The following is a 23,720-nucleotide window of genomic DNA, read 5'->3' as shown; positions in this document are numbered from 1 at the left end:
AGGAGGAATGTGTGCACTTCTCTAGTGTTAACTAACATGGGTAAGCATTAGAACTGACATCACCAAGGTCTGGTATAAATAGGCTTAAGAAGCATTTTTAACCAGCCTATGCTTCAAACATTTTGATGTGCTTTAAGAACAGGTGTAATTTTTATTTCAAAAATTCATGGTTTGACCTTTATGACAATATCATTAGGGCTTGGTAAAAATCCTTGTATACCACCTGCACCACTTTCTTTTCTGAACAACGTATCTTACATAAAAGAGCTTAAAAATAGCACAGAGCTTTGAGATTTAATTTACAATAACACAATGCTACTTTAATAGATTTATCCACACTATCCACACTTAATACAGACAGTGGCTGTTTTCAGTCTCTTCACACCTTTAATATAACAAGCACTTTACTAAGAAACAAGATCTGCCTGTCGAAGCAAACATTTTGGGGAAAATGGGAAACAAAACTTCAACTTAATGGTTTGACCTTTTCAGTCTCTTCAAATCAGCCATATCAGAGTAAAAACAACATGCATTGCTAAAAAGAGATCTTTAGCCTCTTTTAATTGTTTTAATCATGGAGTTGAGAGACATTTCACTGGATAATCAGTCAAGGAAGAGAAGAAAAAAAAACTTACAAAATTCTTCATGGTATTAAACATATCAGAAGCTTCATTTATAATAACAAATAAAAAGACAGTTTCAGTTCTGTGAGTAACACATTGGCATACTATTGAATCTGTGGTACTCAGCATTGGCCACTTGTCCTAAAAGTAACTACCGAGTGTCTATTTAGTCCACTGCCAAATCCAATCAACCTGCTATCAAATCCCCAAGTAATCAATAAAGTAACATGAAACAATAGCATCTACATACTGATCAGTAAAACCTGTATACACACACACATTGACTGAATACACACCGCCAGTCATGTTTGTTTGAGCAGTTTTGATTGAATTTGGCTCCCGGTCCAAGAATGTAAAAGTCCACATTAACAGCACAACTGAAGCTCCAGCATGGTACAGCAGAAAGGGCGCAACCATGAACCCAGCGAACACCGAACACGAGTCTGCATTCCGCTCAAGTTTGTAATCAAGTTTCACAGTGTAATAACACCCAAAGGTGAAGAAATAAAATGCTGTTTTGTCCCCACCCCACAAAAGCACAACCAAAGGGGAACATAGTCAAAGAACTGGTATTCAAAAACAAGAATACTTGAGGGACATATAAAATAAATTTTATTTTCCTTCTTCAGTTCTACATGTGTATATGTGTTGAGACAGCCATGGTGAGAAGAGAGAAAATGCACCCGCATGCCTATCTTTGCTTTCCCAGGCAGGTGCTAAAACAATGTGAGTCCATATCCCTACAGAACGGAACTGAAGTGGAGAGGAAAAAGGGTAACTTTGTATTAGTTCTGTGTTACTTTTCAACGTAATAACAACAAAAAGTCGATGGCTGTCACTCTCCACACTGCCAATAGAACAAATAGAGGGAGGGAGGGTATGGAGTATAAGGGAAAGAGGACAGAGAAAGAAAGAGAGGGGTTTTATGGTTGGGCTCCCGTGGCAGCAGGTACTTGTGTAGCCAGCGTGTTGGGGGCAGAGATGACAGGAGAGCCAGCTGCAATGCTGCCTATGGGCTGTGTGCTGGCTGCCATTGAGGTGATGCCTGCAGGAAAATAACAGAGTTATTACACCTAATCAATGCTAATCTCTCACACTGGCCTTGGGGCATTTCTATATTTCACTGCAGTACTTGCTGCAGCCCAGCTTAAGCCAGGGAACATCTGCTACCATCATGATACTAATGAAGTTTGCATGGACATGTACTGCTTGTGCTTTTTTTTAATTTAAGGGGAAAAAAAACCCAAACCTGTTTATCATGTTGCTGTAAATGTACAAATCATACAAAGGATATCTTGAAATGCCCAGATTATATCTCCCCAAAACACACTATTCAGCACTCCCAGAAATACTAAATGCCAAGTATTTTACCTGCCATCATACTAGAAGAGCTGACTGGAGTGGAGCTAGCAGCCATTCCAGTAGCAGTAGCTCCTCTACCCTGGTCCTTCACAATGGGGTCTGAAAAATAAAGATAAATAAAACAAAAATATAAGCATGCAAGTGCAAAACCCACAATTGTATCAGTGAAAGAAAAATATTATAATCCAGGATTAATAATAAAATTATTTATACGTGCAAACAAAAATTTGATTAACTTAATTATTCAAAATAATGCTATTTGCATAAAATGGTACTGGTTGTAACATTTCATCTCATTATCTGTAGCCACTTTATCCTGTTCTACAGGGTCGCAGGCAAGCTGGAGCCTATCCCAGCTGACTACGGGCGAAAGGCGGGGTACACCCTGGACAAGTCGCCAGGTCATCGCAGGGCCGATACATAGACACAGACAACCATTCACACTCACATTCACACCTACGGTCAATTTAGAGTCACCAGTTAACCTAACCTGCATGTCTTTGGACTGTGGGGGAAACCGGAGCACCCGGAGGAAACCCACGTGGACAACATGAAAACTCTGCACAGAAAGGCTCTCGCCGGCCACGGGGCTCGAACCCGGACCTTCTTGCTGTGAGGCGACAGTGCTAACCACTACACCACCATTGGTTGGAACATGTCTAGCTTTATGTTAACACGTCAGTCAAACAAATTTTTCTTCATGTGGCACCTTCAAAACCCATTTTCTCCTTTTCTTTTACTAAAACAGGCATTTTATTAGTCATTCATAATTAAAAATAAATAAACCCACACAGATCAGTCACATGTAAAAAGCACACCCTTACATTTAAAAAAAAAAAAAATCAAATCACACCTTCAAGTCCATAAAATTACAATCAGTTGTTCCAGATTAGGTGCCATTGATTAGACCCTCCTGCATGTGGAACCTGTCTCATTTAAACCGGACACTTAAAGAGTCCAGTGTTCTCTTTGTAGTGTGTAGTCAGGTCAAGATCTAAAGAGCTCTCAAAGCCTTCGGGGGGGATGCATACAAGTCTGGCAAGTGATTTATAAAAAAAAAAAAAAAAATCTATAAAATTTTCAACTTTTCATTTGAAATAAACCTAGAAGTGGCATAGATTTCACAAATGCCGATTTGTTCAGGACTGGCTGCCCCAGCAAACTGAACCCAAGAACAGACTGTTTGATGCTAAAAGAATCTCCAAAAATTCCATCACTGGAGCTGCAGGTAACTCTTGCAACTGTTGGTATGAAGGTGCATATATTTACAGAGAGAGAGATTGGACAAATTTGACCTGCATGAGAAGTGTACCAGGAAAAAGCCTTTGCTGTCCAAAAAGAATAATACAACCCCGATTCCAAAAAAAGTTGGGACAAAGTACAAATTGTAAATAAAAACGGAATGCAATGATGTGGAAGTTTCAAAATTCCATATTTTATTCAGAATAGAACATAGATGACATATCAAATGTTTAAACTGAGAAAATGTATCATTTAAAGAGAAACATTAGGTGATTTTAAATTTCATGACAACACCACATCTCAAAAAAGTCGGGACAAGGCCACGTTTACCACTGTGAGACATCCCCTTTTCTCTTTACAACAGTCTGTAAACGTCTGGGGACTGAGGAGACAAGTTGCTCAAGTTTAGGGATAGGAATGTTAACCCATTCTTGTCTAATGTAGGATTCTAGTTGCTCAACTGTCTTAGGTCTTTTTTGTCGTATCTTCCGTTTTATGATGCGCCAAATGTTTTCTATGGGTGAAAGATCTGGACTGCAGGCTGGCCAGTTCAGTTCCCGGACCCTTCTTCTACGCAGCCATGATGTTGTAATTGATGCAGTATGTGGTTTGGCATTGTCATGTTGGAAAATGCAAGGTCTTCCCTGAAAGAGACGTCGTCTGGATGGGAGCATATGTTGCTCTAGAACCTGGATATACCTTTCAGCATTGATGGTGTCTTTCCAGATGTGTAAGCTGCCCATGCCACACGCACTAATGCAACCCCATACCATCAGAGATGCAGGCTTCTGAACTGAGCGCTGATAACAACTTGGGTCATCCTTCCCCTCTTTAGTCCAAATGACACGGCGTCCCTGATTTCCATAAAGAACTTCAAATTTTGGTTCGTCTGACCACAGAACAGTTTTCCACTTTGCCACAGTCCATTTTAAATGAGCCTTGGCCCAGAGAAGACGTCTGCGCTTCTGGATCATGTTTAGATACGGCTTCTTCTTTGAACTATAGAGTTTTAGCTGGCAATGGCGGATGGCACAGTGAATTGTGTTCACAGATAAATGTTCTCTGGAAATATTCCTGAGCCCATTTTATGATTTCGAGTACAGAAGCATGCCTGTATGTGATGCAGTGCCGTCTAAGGGCCCAAAGATCACGGGCACCCAGTATGGTTTTCCGGCCTTGACCCTTACGCACAGAGATTCTTCCAGATTCTCTGAATCTTTTGATGATATTATGCACTGTAGATGATATGTTCAAACTCTTTGCAATTTTACACTGTCGAACTCCTTTCTGATATTGCTCCACTATTTGTCGGCGCAGAATTAGGGGGATTGGTGATCCTCTTCCCATCTTTACTTCTGAGAGCCGCTGCCACTCCAAGATGCTCTTTTTATACCCAGTCATGTTAATGACCTATTGCCAATTGACCTAATGAGTTGCAATTTGGTCCTCCAGCCATTCCTTTTTTGTACCTTTAACTTTTCCAGCCTCTTATTGCCCCTGTCCCAACTTTTTTGAGATGTGTTGCTGTCATGAAATTTCAAATGAGCCAATATTTGGTATGAAATTTCAAAATCTCACTTTCAACATTTGATATATGTTATCTATGTTCTATTGTGAATACAATATCAGTTTTTGAGATTTGTAAATTACTGCATTCCGTTTTTATTTACAATTTGTACCTTGTCCCAACTTTTTTGGAATCGGAGTTGTAGACCAAGACTACTGTTTGCCAGTGAACACATAGGCAAAGACCAGGCCTTTGGTATCTTGGTATTGTTCTGGACAGATGACAAATAGTTATTTGACCACAATAACCGTACACGTATATGGCACAGACTAAAGACCACTTTTCAGGAGAACCACCTCATACCTACTGTGGTGGCAGAAAAGTTATTGTTTGGGGTTGCTTTGCTGCATCAGGAAGTGGGCAGCTTGCGGTCATTTACTCAACTATGAATTTTGCATCATATCAAAAAGAGCTAGAAGATAATTTTAGGCCATCTGTCCAAAAATTGAAGTTGAACCAGAGGTGGACAGGATAATGATCGTAAGCACACTAGCAAATCCACCCAAAAGAAGAACTGGAGTGTTATGCAATGGCCTAGTCAAAATCCAGATTTGAACCCCATGGAAATGTGGTGGGGAATCGAGACATGCCATACATACAAGAAAATCCTCAAACATCTTGCAACTGAAGGAATTTTGGTCAAAATTTTCAGCAAGGCAATGTCAGAGACTGGCAGAAAATTATGCAAAACGCCTACAAGAAGTTATTTCTGCTGTACTAGCTTCTGAGGCCAACGGTGTACTTTATCACAGAAGAACGTTACATCTATTGACATTGTTGAAAGTATCTCAAGGCACTTTATTAAAGAGGGTGAAAAGTTTGCTTGTTCAAATATGGGGTTTTATTTATTTATTTATTGGGGGGGTTTCCATAGGATGTACATTCTCCTCCCCCCACATGACTGTATATAAATCAGATTACTTAAAACAGTAAATGCTAGCCTACATAATCAGTTGCCAACAAGAAAATCCTAGCAGATGGAGGGGACCTTACCACAAAAACCCAAGCAAACGTCAACAGTCAGGACAGCTAACAAAACATGTTGACTGAACTGCAATCTGCAGAAATCTCTCCCATAAGGGGGAAAAAAGCAAGTGAAAAAAAAAGTAATTGCTACACTGTGCTTTTTTTTTTATTAGCAGAGTTATACAATGACAAACAGCAGCAAAGAATGTCAGTGAGTGACATGTTTAGAACACCTGGTGCAAACTGGGACTGACTCATTCAATTATTCATTTACTAACTGCTCCATCTTGTGGTTTAAAATCACCAATTTGTGGTTTAAAAATCAGTGTGTGTTTACATGTTTGGAAATACAAAGTCTGTAAAAAAGGCAGCTGCTGTGGATTTATATTTGCAAGAAACAACATACGAAGCTGCATATCTACAACATCTAAAGAAGGAAAATATTTCAGGGGATTTAAAATATGCCTTAACTGGCTCTTGAATGTGAAAAAACTCATAACACCAAGCATTGCCCTGTCCTGGTTTGACAAAAACAGTTCAGACAAAATGCATCCCTTGCCATTTTTCAAATCAAAGATGCATGAAACTTGTACACCCACCATCATCTATTTTAAAAGTTGAACTTTTGACAAACTGCGCATCAGCCAACAGGAAGCTAGAGCAAGGCTTCAGTCATGCATGATAATTCTGAGCAAGATGTGGGAGAAAAACAGCTCACATCCAGAGCTGTTCGATCCAAGAGCAAAAGCACACAATGAGCCTGGTCTTGGCAGTCACTGCATAAAGAGGAACGGAACACACTTCACCTGAAGGAAGCAGACCATGAGCTTATCTTGATAAAAGGCCAACAGATAGCCATGACAAACTGCTAAACAAATTTGTGAAAAATTTGCACTGTAGTATATAGGAGTTAGAAAAAGATAGCCCATATAGCACTGTAGTACATCAACACTCCAAAGGCATGTAGTTCCTAAAAATTTAGGCCAAAAGAGGGATCAGTGGAGGATAAGTCAGTTTTGTTCGTTTTGAATATTTATCTCAGAGCTTTAACAACTTAAAGAGCAAGATTTATTTTTGTCATGTCGAAAGAACAGCAGCAACAACCAGATATATTTGGTTACAAACAGCAATGTTGTAATGATTCCCAGACAAAATTATTTCTGTTTGTCATTGTGCGATCACTTGCAAATTAGTGTTTTTCAGTTCCATTGCCAGTCAGTTTAAGGGACCAGGACATCTCCACAGTTATCATGTCTGAGAAATTACACACACACACACACACACACACACACACACCATTCAGGAGGAAAATAGTGTTCTCTATAGTATAGCTGCAGATTTTCTGAGTCTCTTCTCAATGACAGACACTCATTTGGAATTTGTCCAACACTGACAAACATAAGGCAGGCCAGCTAGCTAGCTGCCAATATCAAACCCCCCGTTTATCTCCAAGATCCTAGCAAAACTGTGGTACAGCAGTTATACTTATAACTACAAAAGGAATAACATGCATGAAGTGTATCAGTCAGGATTTAGACCTCATCATAGCAGAGACACAGCGCTGGTTAAAATTGTGAATGACCTATTACTGGCCTCTGATCAGGGCTGTGTCTCCTTGCTTGCGTGCCCTTACTGCAGCTTTTGACACCACTGATCACCAATACTCTCCTTGATAGACTAAAATGTCATTGGAGTTAGAGGAACAGCCCTCTCCTGGCTCAGGTCTTATTTAACTAATCGTTATCAGTTTGTAGATGTAAAGGCTGACTTTTCTATGCATACTAAGGTAAAAGTTTGGTGCTCCACAAAGTTCTGTCTTAGGCCCATTGCCTTTTTTCTTTCTTTCTACGTGTCCCCTCTGGGTAATAATATTCAGAATCATGGCATTAGCTTCCACTGTTATGCTAAGACAAAACACAATTGAATGTTTCAGCAAAACCAGATGAGACACCAGCTTAACAAAACTGAGGAACATGTGAAGGAAATTAGACACAGAATGCTTATTTACTTTCTTCTTAATTCTGACAAGACAGAAGTACTTGTACTTGGACCACATGCAGCAAGCTTTCTGATTACACAGTAACTCTGGATGGCCTTCGTTTCATCTTGTGCAACAGTAAAAGACCTTAGTATGATTATTGACTCCAGGCTTTCATTTGAAACTCATGTAGGAATATTTCTAGGATAGCCTTCTTTCATCTCAGAAATATTGCAAAGATAAAGGTCACATGATGCAGAAACGCTAGTTTATGCTTTTGTTACCTCTAGGTTGAATTACTGTAATGCCTTACACTTTGTATGTTCCAGGAGGTGCATAAACAGTTCATCCAGAATACAGCAGTAAGAATCCTTACTAGAACCAGAAGATATGACCACATCACCCCTATCTTTTCCACACTGCATTGGCTTCCAATCAAATGTTGCAGTGGTTATAAAATACTACTGTTGACATAGAAAGCACTGAATGATCTCGCACCACAGTACCGGAGCAAAATTCTGGTCTTTTATAACCCACACGCCTACTTAGATTAAAAGGTGCAGGCTATTTGTTGGTACCTCAAATAAAGGCTACAGCAGCTCTCTTACAAAGCCCCACAGTTATGGGACAATCTTCCAATTAGTGCTTGGGACTCAGACACAGTGTCCAAGTCAAGGCTGAAAACATTTGTTTAGGTCAAGCCTTTTCTTAATAGCTTTTTATTAGGTAAAGGAGCAGATCGGGGAGGTTCCTGTGCATAGTGTCTTTTAGTAAATTGAAATGTTTGGATGCCATGCCTCCCCATACACACACGTTCATTCAGGTTTGTTGACAGTGGAGCGGCTGGCCGCTTTATGTCCCAGGACACCTTCACATTACCTTCTGGCTCTCCCTTTCAGTTACACTGTCATAGCTAGCCTTGCCAAAGTCCCTGCTTGCACTCAGTGCACAATGTACACTGTTCTTAACCATTACGTGACAATGGGCATACCCAACAATCACTCCCTCTGCAAATGCCACTCCTGAGATACCAGTGATGCAGACCTATCCCAGGGCTAGAATTTTGGCGCAAATCCGCGAATCGATTCGCGTATGCGCGTAAATTGTTCCCCAGGCGAATCTCAACAGATTCGCGCAAAATATTCAAGAAATTTCGTAATTTTATCGTAAAATAAAGTAATCACTTCAACACAAAAATTCCACAAACTGTTTCAGTTTTGATAAACGTTCTGCGCATGTGCAAAGTGTGTTTCACTCGCTTGGTGTTACTTGCCGAGTACTCGCCAGGTGGCTTTTGTTGTCAAGAATAACAAGATGGCGTACTCCAGCTCAAGTGATAGTCAGCCAAACACCTCGAAATCCGTTGAAAAAACGAAAATATCATCACGGCGCGGTTTACAGGCGTGGGGGGATGACCTACTAGACAATTATGACTTCGACTTTGAAGACGATTTCGCGGTCAAGGCGAGGTGTAAGACATGCAGCCTGCACCATGACAAAATCAAAGCACGGTGGGCATTCTGTTTCACAGTCGATGATCGTCACGCATATAATGATGTATAGCCTATACAGGAGTCTGACTGACACACACACACAATAGTGCAGTCATTCGGAATCAGAAAGACAAGACCAATGAAATGAATAAATATATGATAAACACACAAAAATACAGGTTACTGACATGAGAAATTAGAAAAATTTTTTACGTTAATAAAATTACACTCAAATTAAAATGAACATCAGAATTTGAAATAAATAAAATCATCAAGACATGCAATTACAGAGAATATTGAATTTACTTTTTCAGATATAGAGGCAAGGTCGTGAATGATGTTATGAGTTATGGGAAAAATGGGTCGTGAATGATGTTATGAGTTATGGGAAAAATTTTATTGGATTCTCAGGATTCTCGCAAAACGGTTTTGCGAGAATCCAAACAGATTCCTGCAAATTTTCACGAAATTCTAGCCCTGCTGTCCCGCTCTCTAGATCAGCCTGATCCATTCTGATGCCCTACTTCTAGCTGGAGTTCTCATTGCTTTGCTTCTGTGGAGGATGGCCTCATATGGACAGTCTAAAGATACACTTAGAGGGCAGCTTTAGACAATTAATACAAACAGTTCTGGTACAATGGTTTCAGACTACAACTGCCATGATTACTTGAGGACTGCAGTTGTTATGAACAATTTTACACTCAAGTCTCAATCAATAAACAGTTACACTATCCATTATTACCCCAAATAAGAGGAGTTCCATTGTCAGTCTGGTTCCTCTCAAGGTTTAATGTCATCTTGGAGTTTTTCCTTGCCGCCATCGCTTCAGACTTACTCATTAGGGAAAATTCACATGTTTAAAATTTATATTTTTCTGTAAAGCTGTGCAACAATGTCTACTGTTAAAACTGTGATACAAATAAAACTGACTTGCTAGCTATACTTTTAAATTAGAAGGGATATGGCCATAATACTTCTTTTTATTTTTAATAAGAGTGTACAATTTGGGTAAAGCTTTACAGGTTAGAGGACTTGGACTGGCTTAGACAAAAAGCCCATGATCCAGTTATTCCCCCCCATCAGAGGAGTGATTAAAGAGTAAAGGCCTTTACACACTGGGGTGTTTTTTTTTCCATGTGATTAATTTACACATGAGCTCCTTCACAGAGAACACAAATATTATGCAGCAGAGTCAATTTTCTGAGCTTTCATGCCACAAATAAACGCATCAAACACATTGTGCAGAAAATAAGTTACATGGTGATATAGGACACAGCCAGTAAAACAAAAGTAGTAGTGAGCCTCTGCTATGCACCAGCACCACTAAGCTCTAGGAGCTGACCAGCTATATTTCACCCGTGAACACACACCACCATGTGTGTTCTGTAAAACATTGCTTTCTTTCTCATTGCCCAGAATCAACTCTTGAACGAGATTATGAAATTCTCCCTATTGTCCTTTGCACCCAAAACTTTCTCTTTCTTGAGAGCATGTCTATAATGATTGTCTTCATAACTACTGGATGACTCACTCACAACGCTACTGACAATGTGCAAAACCAGTGTGAAACAAGCAGGGGTGATTGGGGTGGGGTGGGGGGATTCACAAAAAAAAAAAAATGTTTAAAAAATTTGCATCGGGTTCTGTGGTCATACTTTGTGCGCAGAAATTCACACACATTTTTTTGTATTTTTGCATGGCAATTTAGGGTGTCAAGGCCATAAAGCTTGACATGTTATGGGCTTACAGAAGTACGGGTGATCCATAGCTTCACGTGCAGTCAGGCGAGCCTGGTGGTCGTAACGCAGCAGCTTGTCCAGGAAGTCCAGAGCCTCAGTGCTCACGAGGTGCTGGTTCTCACTATGCACAAAGCGCTCCCATCGCTTACGCGAATGCCTGCTCACAAACACACAGCACTTATGAATGGACCATACAAAGTGTGCAAAACCACCATTATGCTTTTTTTTTTTAATTAAACATTTCATGGTTACACTTACCTTCCCAAAATGTCATTAAAGCGTGGGTCCAGTTCAATGTTGTATTTGTCAATGTAATCATACAGGTCTTCTGTGCCAAGGACTTTTGCAATCCGTACAAGCTGTATAAGGTACAGTGTGAAATAAAATAAAGCATACTGTAGCCCATGATATTCCAGCTTAAACAAAATCACTGACCAGCATTTCAGCTCTGCGCTGTTCTTTCCTCACATTATACAAAACAGGTATTATTCCAGTCTAGCTATGCCTGTATTTTTTTCCTGTTTAACTGTGATCCTGTTCCTGAATATGAAAAGGCTATCCATCATACACAGAATTGAATCCTCCCAGTAAAATTAAATCTACCATCCAGCAGATTGTGCAGTGCAGCCAGTGGCAGGATTCAGAAGGAGTAGTGTGCGTTATGGTTGCAGCACTGATGCACATCAAACCAGTGCAACATTTTTTTTTCTTTGTCTGATGACCACTTTATCAGCAGCCAACTGAACTTACTTGTCTACCAAATGCAACTAAGAATATTTACATATTGACACAAAAAACAACCAAAACAAAAATGAATAGTGTGGACACTCATTACATGACCACCTTTTCAATCCAAAAGCACTAAACATTCTTTTGCAACAGTTCTGGAAAGATTTGATACGGGATCAGAATTTTTTTTCCCCCCCATGATATCTAATCCAGTATTCTCTGCCAATATTAGCCTGATACTAATACCAGATATCAGATCAGTCCTCTCTCTAACATTGATGTACACTAGGGGTGGGCAAAAATATCGATACGGCGATATATCGTGATACTTTGTCTTCCGATTCAATATTGATACTCAAAATTTGAATATCGATATTTTTTTCAAATAATAAATCATTTCAGACGGATTGTAAATCCAGTACGACTTCCGCACCGCGAGGTGTCACTGTGCCGCTACCTCACTGCAAGGCACTCTTCGTCTTCTCTTTTTTCCCCAGGGCGGTTGCAGTGAGGGAAAAAAAACAAGCAAGCATGGCTGTTAACGTAAACCTAGAGACACCGCCGAACTTTAAGGCAGATGTTTGGAGGTACTTTGGATTCCAAAGGAAAGGAGAAAAAAAAAAAGTGAGCTGGACAAAGAGTATACACTTTGCAAAACCTGTTTCGCTCCAATTAGATATTCAGGTAACACAACAAACTTGCGAACTTACTTAGCACGACACCACCCCGAAATATTAGCTCAGCCGGAGCCACCGAAACCCGACCCGAAGCAAACTACACTGGACAGCGCCAAAGTCCTCCCGTCTACTTCAGTGATGTGTGACTAAAGGCCAATTTATGTTGACAACCCAGTCCTCGCAGATAGCGTCGCAGACAGTGTCTGCGTAGCCCCCCCACCTTCGCAGACGCTCTGCGCGCACCTCCCAAAAATTGTGACCACCGCAGAAGCCTCGCAGACAAGAGGGCTCCGATTGGTGCACTCTACATGCGCTGTACACGCACTTCCGCTTCCCTACTTTCCCGGTTTGGTTTGTTTTCACGACCGGCATTTTTAAAAACACGAGCGAAGATGGAGCAGCATGAAGAGCGGTTGATTGAGGAAGTACGTACATCTATACAACTCCAGTTCTAGTCATTATAAAAAAGTTCTAGTCATTATAAGTAACCGGAGGATAAACACTCCACTAACCACACCCACCAACTACTCCTAGCGACTTCGCGCCCCCTTGCGTTGTGCCGGTGAATAACATCGCGCACGCCTATTACTCCCGCTCAACAATAAATTACAACTGTCTGCGAAAAACCATCTGCGATAGCCTTGTCGCAAGAGCATGCAGAGGCCTTTACTGTAACTGTGAACTTAATTTTGTCATTTAAGACCAAAGGCAAGAAGCTGCACTTTATTTTGCATTTTCAATTTTAGTGTGTGTGAGACACTGCATTTTATTTTGAGTATTTACTCTAAGTTCAGAAGAAACATGATTCACTGAGGTTTCAATTCAGTTTCAGTGTGTGGACACTGACCCACACTGCACTTTGTTTCATAATTGTGCTCAGGGAGATTAAGATGCACACTGCACTTTTCAATGTGTTTCAGACAGTGTGTTGTTCCTGCAAATATGTTGTAACTTGCGCTTGTATATAGTTACAATAAAATGGCATGGATAATTTGAATTACATTGTTTTGACTCAGTTTGTCCCATGAATTATCACTATCATCTGATGTACATACAACTCGGATTTTAAGATGCATAATGCATTTTACATTTTTCAGTGAACTATGTAGAATATCGCAATATATCGCAAAATTTTGATATCGCAATATCGTACCGTATCGTGACTCAAGTATCATGAGGTCCTTGGCAATACCCACCCCTAATGTACACTTTTTTGAGTTTTTCCCCTCCTTCGGTTTTAAGAATAGAAGCACTACCTGGTCATAGTTGTCATGTCCATGGAAAAAAGGTTCCTTCCTGAAGATCATACTGGCCAGCATGCAACCCAAACTCCACATGTCCAAACTATAGTCATACATCTAAAAATCAAAGAAGAAAAATTGCTTAAAATAATGATCGGTGAATGAATCTATAAGACATTTAATACAAGTAGAGAAAGTGTCTTCACCTGGTAGTCAACAAGCAGCTCAGGACCTTTGAAGTACCTGGAAGCGACTCGCACATTGTACTCCTGGTTTGGATGATAAAACTCAGCCAAGCCCCAGTCTATCAGACGAAGCTTTATAAGCCAAAAGAAGAGTTACTTATTAAAGCATGAAGGACAATTACTTAAAACAGCAATGCTAACACTAATCTCTGCTTACGAGCCACTGTTCTCAAATAAATTTGATGACGTTTTGCAATACTGTGTATATTGAAAGCTAATTAAAAATGAGAATGGTTTTAGCTTACCTTTCTGTGCTCATGGTCAATCATGACATTGTGTGGTTTGACGTCCCTGTGCATAATTCCCATGCTGTGACAGTAGTCTAGAGCCTAGTGAAAACAAAGGCACACGGACGTAGCAGACAGCTTCAGTTAAAAACAGCCATTAAAGCGGGTTTTACCACTATTTTTAGGTTTCTGACTCATGTAAAAAATATTAAAAATCTCAACATGCTTCCATTCCTTAAATATTTTTCAAACATCTCGCTACCAAGAAATATCTTACCTTCAGAATTTCATACATGTAGAAGCGAATGTCATAATCCGATAATGTTTGATACAATTGCTGTAGGAGACAAAAATTTACATTACTCAAGGACTGATTATGGAGCAAGGTTTAACTGTTTCAAGAAACTAAGGATGTCTAGAACACCACAAATTAACAAGGGCACACTTTAAAGTCAGTCATCAAATGATAGTTACTAATTACTTAAATGTAAATCATAGCTATTTACCAAAAACCAAAAGAAGTGTCTTGAATTAACTAAGGTGTCAGATTTTATTCAAAATTATTTCACTGATTCATGCAGGTCAGGACATGAGTAATAAAAGGCAACACTTCTGGTGTAACTGCCACAACACCTGGATGAAACGCTCCCCCCAACGCACATCAAATGATCACTTTCCCCCCCTCTAGCTGCTATTATCTTACCTTGAAATCTGTGTTGTTTACATGCTCAAAAACCAGGGCTGGCGTCCGAGACTGTAGGGAAACAGTGAGATTAGACAGATTTTAAAGTGTGTATACACACACAAAATAGAGGCTGTCCAAATTCAGGTGTCAGAAGCTAAACTGATTTTAATCAGCTCGAGTCAAACTGCAAATACAAACGTCAACATAATGTACACTCATTCCATTAAGTACAGATTATTTTTGATCTGCCAGCAAAGCAATAACCCTTAGAGAGTATGAATCATGATAAATCAGCACAGAAACTCACCACAGGATCCTTGACGATGTCTAAAAGAGTTATGATATTAGGGCCTCCTCTCAGGTTCTCAAGAATTTTAATTTCTCGCTTGATTTTCTTCTTTTTCACAGGCTGTTTTAACACCACACAACACAAATACAATGTGACAAAGCTGTTTTCAGGTAATAACACGACAACGCATTCACAACGCGCATTTGAACAAGTAAAATCAGCATGCAAGCACTGAAAAAGTACCTTCAGTATTTTCACCACGACTTTCTCATTGTTTGTAATGTTTATGGCTTCAAACACTTCACTGTATTTTCCTCGACCCAGCTTTCGCACAAGTTGATAGTCATCCTGATTTCTGGAGCACAAACACACCAGACAAAAAAAAAATATATATATATATATAAAAATGATTCAAACCTGACATCACTCCAAAATAGTCATAATTCAAGGATATGCCCATATTTTTGAATATCTGTCAAGCCTACTCAAGGCTTTAAAAAGAAACTGAATATTATATTAGTCGCATGAGTATCATTGAACAATAATGATGAGTTGCATGCTAAACAAGGTTGCAGGAAAGCACTCCGTCGGCGAGGTGACGTGTGGTTACCTGCATGTTATGAGTGTTTTTGCAGTTTCCACTGCATCATTACGTGCTCACAGTGGATTAGCTGCATTTTGTTTGGTTTTCTGTTTGCAGTTTTGTAAAAGCTCAATTTAACACAAAAGGGATAAAAAGTCAGCCCCTCCAAAATAAGAACATCATGGCTGTCTCTGTCACTAAAAACACATCACTGTGGAATTTTAACCCAGTGTCATACTAAGTGTAAAGGATTCAGTGCTGCAAAATGAAGAGACTTTTTCCACTATGCCTGTACAAACTGAGATGTTTCTTGTCCCATCTCATAAGTTCTTTTCTGTGGCTGAGCTATAAAAGCAACAAATAGGGACCATCTGAGAATGATTTAACTTTAAATACAGCTGCATGGCAATAAATTCCAAAGCAGGACTTCTTGCTCACTCCATAGGAAAGCAATGATTTAGCCAAAAGGAAGCAGCTTCATAACCCATCTATATGAAGCCAACCAACTGTCTGGCACCACGTTAAGAAGATGGTTAATTTAGCTCGATAAACATGTTGTGAGTTAACTCATCAGTTTGCAAGGATGTTGTGAAATAGGCTTGTGCGACATAGTTTCCCCATTTAAAAAATCCTGATGCACAATTTAATTGTCCGAAGGCGATAGCAGGAAAAAAAAGAGGCAGAAAATGAGCATTTCCATCATTTTGGGTTTAAGGAGAATACGGGTGGGGGTAATAACATCAACTGTACAGATAGGAGCTGCATGCCAACATCAGCAATCATGAAAACTTAGCGAGATGGTGGATTTATTTTTTTTTTATTCTTCAGGTTATGCATGGAATATTGGAAGATTTTTTCACATTAAATCAACTCAAATCCACGTTAGATTTGGCACAGTTTTACGCCGGATGCCCTTCCTGACGCAACCCTCTCCATTTATCCGGGCTTGGGACTGGCACCAAAAGTACGCTTATGCACCCCCAGTGGCTGGATGAGAAAGCATGGAGTGAATAAGTATATTAGAGTGGTGCAAGACATGTATGAGAACAGTGAAACAGCAGTGAGGTGTGCAGTTGGAACAGCTGAATGGTTCAAGGTGGGACTCCATCAAGGATCTGCTTTTTGTCCTGTTTGCCATAGTGATGGATAGCTTGACGGATGAAGTGAGGCAAGAGTCACCATGGAACATGATGTTTTTGGATGATATTGTGATGTGTGGTGAAAGTAGAAAGGAGGTTGAGCTGGGTTTGGAGAGATGGAGGTATGCATTGGAATGAAGGTGAGCAGTAGCAAAACAGAATACATGTGCATCAATGAGAATGGGGATGAGAGTGAAGATGCAAGGAGTAGACGTAAAGAAAGTTGGTGAATTCAAGTACCTGGGGTCAACTGTGCAGGAAAATGGGGGCTGCGATAGTGAGTGCAGGCAGGGTGGAGCAGTTGGAGAAGGATTTCGGGAGTCATTTGTGTCCCAGCAAAAGTGAAAGGTAAGATGTATAAGACAGTAGTGAGGCCAGCTGTGATGTATGGATTGGAGACCGTACCCTTAACGAAGAGACAGGAGGCAAAGTTGGAGGTGGCGGAGTTGGGGATGTTAAGGTTTGCGATGGGAGTGTAAGCTTGGACAGCATAAGGAACGAGCACATCAGAGGGACAGCACATGTGGAGAGCTTGGGAATTAAGCTAAGAGAGATGAGACTGAGATGGTCTGGGCACATCCTGAGAAGAGATGCAGAGCATGCTGGAAGGAGAATGCTGAGGATGGAGCTGCCAGGCAAACGAAAACAAGGAAGGCCAAAGAGGAGATGCATGGATGTGATGAGAGAGGACATGAAAAGTGGCAGGTGTGGTAGAGAAAGATGCGGAAGACAGGGAGCAATGGAGACGAAAGATCCGCTGTGGCGACCCCTAATCGGGAGCAGCCTAAAGAAGATTAATCAACTCAAACATTCTCTATTTACCTTGACAGAAAGCGAGAGTGCCCCATGAAGCTAGACAAGAGTACAAGATACGAGGAAGCGGGCGGGACTTCCAGCCATGCTCGCTAATATCAGAGTTCAAAACACCTTAGCAACTGTCTTATTCCAAATTATTGCGTCAATTGGCCCAACTCCCATGTTACTGGAGAGAAAAAAAAAAAAAACCTCTTGGTGCATTTTTGAATGACAACTAATACAAGCATGCACTGATGTTAACCTGTGCAAAAAGTGTAAAGGATGTCAGGAATGTTAATATAATAGACAAACACCACTGTACGTCAAGGCAGTGTAACGTCATGTGAAGACAACCAATATATCGCACAAGCCTAATGTGAAATTAAGTTCAAAATGGAAAGTCACGAAAAAACAAATATTCCTATAGGTTTATTCACCAAACAAGTTATCATCATAATTGTAATACCACAGGTACAAAGTGTATTTTTCTCATTCTATCTACAGGACATTTAAATATAAACCACTTTTGATGCTTATTGTGTGGAGACTTAAACTCACCCCCACTCTACCACATGGGACTCATAATCCCAGTACTCTCTGGGTCTCTGTGTGTTTACATCAGGGTAAACTCGAGAGCGGCTTGAGACAGGACCGGACATATTCTACTCGGGATAATCTCAGAAACACCTGAGAAACAAGAGAAGCAGCAGATACAGGACAGCTGCTGTGCAATGTCAACCAAAAACACTAGTGACAACAGTGGAAGATGAATTGATGATGATTAAGTGCAGAGAATCATATTGCAAATTCTTGACCATATAAAATTTGAGAGGACTGGGTTTAATTAAGGCAGTAGATTGCATATGTAACGCTGACATGAGCAACTCTGGACACTGAAAGAATCTTCCTCAATAACTGAATGAAAGAGCCTGGGGAGCTTTTAAATAGTGAATTCTACAGAATACAATGCAAAATCTAACATGATTTGGAATGTGTTATGAGAAACATAGAAGGACACACCCTTGTTTGCATTTTGCTTGTCCTTTCAGATTGGATCAACTCCCTAAACACTGTAGGAAGCAAAATCGCCCTTCTCAAAAGCTCCTAATACACACATTTCTTTTTAAATATTACCTTGGAGGTTTCCTCCAAGCAGTAGATGAGCGGTGAAGCTGATGAAAGCAGATGTGATTGCTTTATGGAGGAGCATAAGCTGTAAGGAAAACAAGCAATGGGTTAAAATCAAAAACAGTATATGAACAGCTGTTCACTGGCAAATTATTTGCTGTTTTAAAGATTTGCTCTTTAAAATGCAAAAAAAATCAACCAACCTACAACTATACTGTGAGCTAACAAAGTCTACAACTCTTCAGAAATTGATAAAAAATGTAGTCATATGAATGTTTGGCAAATGTTCAGAAGACATCCAAATGAAAATGCAAATTGTTACCCATTCACACTTCCAGCAAAAACCATTTACTTACTGCTATTGTAACGGTGTCGTGTCAGAATAAGAGCAAAATGGTAAAGTGGAAACATTAAATTATCCCCTACTGATCGAGTAACATTATCATTAATCCTTTGCCATGGCTCCAGTGGGAAGTGGACCCACATGCTGTTACCAGTCATGATATTTAACAATTACTCCACAAAATCGAGTCGTACGTGAGCTGATAGCGGACAAGGTGCGTAGCGCCGAGTAGGCTCTAAGCCATATATGACGAGATTGAGTGGAATAATTGTTTTATTATATCCACAGTCACTGGATTTTGAGAAACCGAGCATTTTTATTTTTAGCAAATAAAAACTTTATACAAAACGCCCAACAAAGTCATTTCCGCTTGGCGGAAACACATGACAAATTGCATACATGCATAGTAAAATATTCAAATTTGACAAGATTTACATCCACAGACATTTATTTAATTCTCCCTTGGACATTTCAATTACGTAATTTTCAAACTTCTTTGAGCTTTTGAACCAGTATAAAAGAAATTAATAAATTTAAAAGATGAAGAATGTAAATAAACTGACAAAATGACAGTCACAATTTGTGAAAAACGCTATAATTACTCAAATTAAAAAAATATATACATGTTCTTACCATCAAATACTTTCATTCCATATTTCGTTGTGCTTTTTTTTTGTATTTTTCAGGGTTTTGTTTTCGAGTAGTTTTTATTTCATCCTCGGTTGGTTCAGCAACATGCTCTGCCATTTTGTTTCTCTCTACTCAAGGTATATGAGCGGATACCCTCATAGCAGAGTAGTCAATCAGAGCATGCAATTGCTCATATCCAGTGAATGTGGATAGTAGGGTTGGGCGGTATCCAAATTTTGATACCTTTAAACTGTCTGTGTTTTCCCGGGGTATACGGTATTACCGAGAAAAAAATAATATTTTGTTTCGGCCTACGGTGTAACGTGCGCCTATACCGGCGGACCTTGTCCAGACCTGCGCCTATGCCTCAAATGTACTATTTAAAAGCAGCATAGCGAATTATGTGCATTGTGGTATGGATTAAGCAGCAAAGCGAATTTTGTGCATTGATGAATGGATTAAGAGATATTTCAAAGCATCATGCAACTCTTCCTTCAGCTTGAAAATAGCATTCAACTGTCGTTTACACATGTCTGCGTTGAAACGCCATTTGCAGCACTATTTCACCTACTCCATCAAAAAAAGTACACGATGAGCAGGATCATACCCTTTCAAGCATGGGAAATAAAAAAAAGAAAAGAAAAAGAATCAACCAACACCCAAGTCCGTTTAGACTGCGCGATAAACCATATTCTTCAGCGCAAATGAGGCGAACCTAATTCAAATGCGTGATAGCTGCACAAGGCAAAATCATATGGGCCCACGTCATGCCATGGCGGGGAAATTAATAATCAAATGGCCTTACCTTGCTTAAAACGTTGTCTTGATCACATAACTCCTTACAATTATTCCACTTAAATCCATACGGTTTAACACACCCAACAAAGATAGCAAGCGCATTGCTAATTCCCACCAGAAACCTAACAGTTTACGCTACGATGTTTTCTTCCGTTTCTTCAGTAGATGACATTTCAAACATTTATTACCCACATCCCAAATGTCATACGTTATATTATTTTACCTTGTTGTTACTCATGTAACCTACTCAAAACACAACTCATTGGAGAGATCTCATGGAAGTGGAGTACCCCAGGCTATGGTGTGCCTTAGGGGACATATTAGATTTTTTTCGATTTTGCGCGGTCATTTACATTATTGCTGGCTCTTCCTTTTCGTTTGGTTTGAAACCAAAATACTGCCACACTGCCGATGTTGTATTTTTTTTTTTTGCCACTAACTCGTTATCTTGACAACCGCGGCCTCAGTCTCTTGCGAAGCTTTCTGTCAGACTCCAAATGTCACGCAGGGTTGCCATGGTAACGACATAAACAACCCTGCACGCGATGAGAACTTCTTTAGGAAATTGATAGAATTAGTGAAAATACGATCACACAGTTATTCGGGATGATCTTCAATTTATTATTTTATATTATGACCTCATGTACTCCATATTTATTTAGATATTATATATTTTTTTAAAATGACGGTAATGAGACCGATACCGTTGGTACTTTTGGATACCTCGGGATACCTTCTTACCGTAATACCGCCCAACCCTAGTGGATAGAATAAAAATGAAACGGAACTAGCAACATAATACAAATAAATACTTATACTGCCTCGCTGTGAAGCAACTGGTAAATTCAAAACAAAGAAAAGAATAAATAAATAAAAAATTCTCTCTCTCAGCAGATATGGCTGGAAATTGGAATGAACTGTACGCCATATCGGGGCGCGCGTTTTACATGTCTCGTGGAGGTTCATCCTGTTAAATACAGTAGTCAGGTGGAAATACATGACACCTGTTACTTTACTACCATGGAGGACTGAGTGAGAATGAAAACCTGTTACCCATCCTGTGTTGTTTCTACCCGATACATTAATGGGTTTTGTATGTGAAAAGGGCTTGAGCTTCCATGTTATTTAAAAGCAGCATGCAATGAGATAAACTAATATTTTGAACTATTTAAATAAACAGCTCCATCAACATCTATTAAACGCCAGCTTTACCATTTCAATTATATCCATTATCTAATGGACGACAAGGGCGATTTTCCCTCTAAAGTTATGCAACTTTTAGTGAGGTTTTGTTCAGGTGAATGGAAAGTTCATTACCGGGGTAGACTCACCTGGTTGTAGCTGCTATGAGAGGACATCCAGCATTTTATTCAGGAGGCACAGCTCTCCAAAATGTCATTCCTCAAGGCTTTCTGAATACTGAAATACCCTGCGCAACACAATCAGGTGTTAAACAACGCAGAGATGTGAGATATACGAGCCTGGTGGGTATTAACAAGTCAGATTTTACTGAGAGTTCCTTCTTGCACAGTAATGACTGAACACAACACAGCTAGTTACCTCCAACTAACCCTGGATCACTTTTCACTAACTTTCCAGTGGGTGAGAGAGACTTATTTCTAGCTATAGTTACTAATCATTTCATAGCTTGGTTGTGGTTAGTGAACTAAAGTGATGGACGCTTTACTCCCTCAGTCACAGGCCTAGCTGGATAAATCTGCTAACCAGCCATGCTAGGGCTTGGGCTCAGAGCTTAACCTTGTTGTCGAAATGCGTTTAAAGTCATGACCAACCCTGGAGGTTTCTTTAATAGACCCAACAACTTGCATGAAGAAAAAAAAACACTATAAAACCTTACCAGTCATCTAAATACATAAACTGTTTAGCATTGGAGCTCCGTAGATATACAGCAGAGAGGGTATACAGCGAGCTAACATCAGCACTATGTTGGCGTTAACATTTGCCACGCCTAAATTATACAGCCTGGTCAATGCTAGTGCCTTGGCTTTACGCTACCAATTTATAATAAAAAGAAATAATAATAATAAAAACAGCTTCGTATTTTAGCAGCGTGTCAAACGAGGCGTTATCCCGGCTGTCGCTAACGGATAAAACAGCTAGCGTTAGGTTAGTTATCTGTCGCTAGCTAGCGAGGCACGCCACATCAAAGCCGGGTCGGTGATGGAAGGAGGATAATTAGCAAGCAAGCGGTGAATATTATGTTCTCAAACACCATATTGTAATCTAAAAGCTCTTGTTAAAAAGAATACATGTTTAATTATCAATCCAGTCGGGCAGACATAATGCTGTAGGGCAGCAATAAACAACACTAAAGCTGCTAAACAGACTTAGCTAGTAAGCTAAGCTAGATAACTTTACCATCGATAATTAGCAGGATTTTAAGCTCTCGTACCAAGTACATAGAATAGGTTTTCAAAATGCACCAGATTACAAGACTATATATTTTAATATCAGGGAAACAGGACGATTTCCGGATTATTATATTAATTTTTTTGTGTGTTATATTACCTCTCAGGGTCTCCTAGTGGAAAATATGGCGGATCCAGCAAGTCTAGAAATCGACGCTAGTACTAGCAGCAGTCACGCTAGCTATAGCTAGACACGGAGAGAAGCGCCTTGGGGGGGACACTTCCGGTGTGGAGCACAGCGCCGGGATCCCACAACGTCAATCACACTCACTGTGCCATCCCTTCATTAGTCTATAGATATTCCCACCACAATACTTACTCACAGCTGAAGTGAAGATCATAAACCTTTAAAAATACCCTTAATGTGCATGCTTACTTGGGTAAAGTTTGCTTTACCCAGTTCTTATGAAGGCCTGGAAACACTTTCTCGAACTGCATTTTTGCTGTCATCCCATCCCATCCCATCCCACTTGCGTACGAGCTGATCTCGATCCGTTTAAAGCTGCTCGAATTAGTCATCATCAGTAACCGTTTTATCCTGGTCAGGGTTGTGGTGGATAAGTCGACACCGATCTCGGTAACACTGGGCCTATACACACCTATTCACACACTCACAGGCAGTTTAGCATAACCAGTCTGCCTATCTGCATTTTATAGACCAGAGAACCACACAGGGCGGCACGGTGGTGTAGTGGTTAGCGCTGTCGCCTCACAGCAAGAAGGTCCGGGTTCGAGCCCCGTGGCCGACGAGGGCCTTTCTGTGTGGAGTTTGCATGTTCTCCCCGTGTCCGCGTGGGTTTCTTCCGGGTGCT

The 23,720-nt window shown here is 40.1% G+C and overlaps 1 protein-coding gene across 1 annotated transcript; it reads right to left on the bottom strand.

The window, feature by feature from the left end:
* Positions 1-1,212: 1,212 nt before the first annotated feature.
* csnk2a1 (casein kinase 2, alpha 1 polypeptide) lies at positions 1,213-23,117 on the bottom strand. Its single transcript, XM_060921892.1, has 15 exons — positions 23,009-23,117; positions 21,811-21,908; positions 18,715-18,793; positions 18,139-18,267; positions 15,307-15,418; positions 15,082-15,183; positions 14,793-14,843; positions 14,367-14,426; positions 14,108-14,191; positions 13,824-13,934; positions 13,633-13,734; positions 11,229-11,329; positions 10,979-11,127; positions 1,995-2,084; positions 1,213-1,668 (listed from the first exon to the last, which is right to left on the bottom strand). The coding sequence occupies exons 4-15, from the start codon at positions 18,237-18,239 to the stop codon at positions 1,547-1,549; spliced, it is 1,185 nt and encodes a 394-aa protein (XP_060777875.1). The 5' UTR covers positions 18,240-18,267; positions 18,715-18,793; positions 21,811-21,908; positions 23,009-23,117; the 3' UTR covers positions 1,213-1,546.
* Between the last annotated feature and the right edge of the window lie 603 nt (positions 23,118-23,720).

Source organism: Neoarius graeffei, chromosome 5 (assembly GCF_027579695.1).
Source record: "Neoarius graeffei isolate fNeoGra1 chromosome 5, fNeoGra1.pri, whole genome shotgun sequence".
NCBI lineage: Eukaryota > Metazoa > Chordata > Actinopteri > Siluriformes > Ariidae > Neoarius > Neoarius graeffei.
Note: the sequence above shows the minus strand (reverse complement) of the source record. Positions and strands in the feature narration are given on the sequence as shown.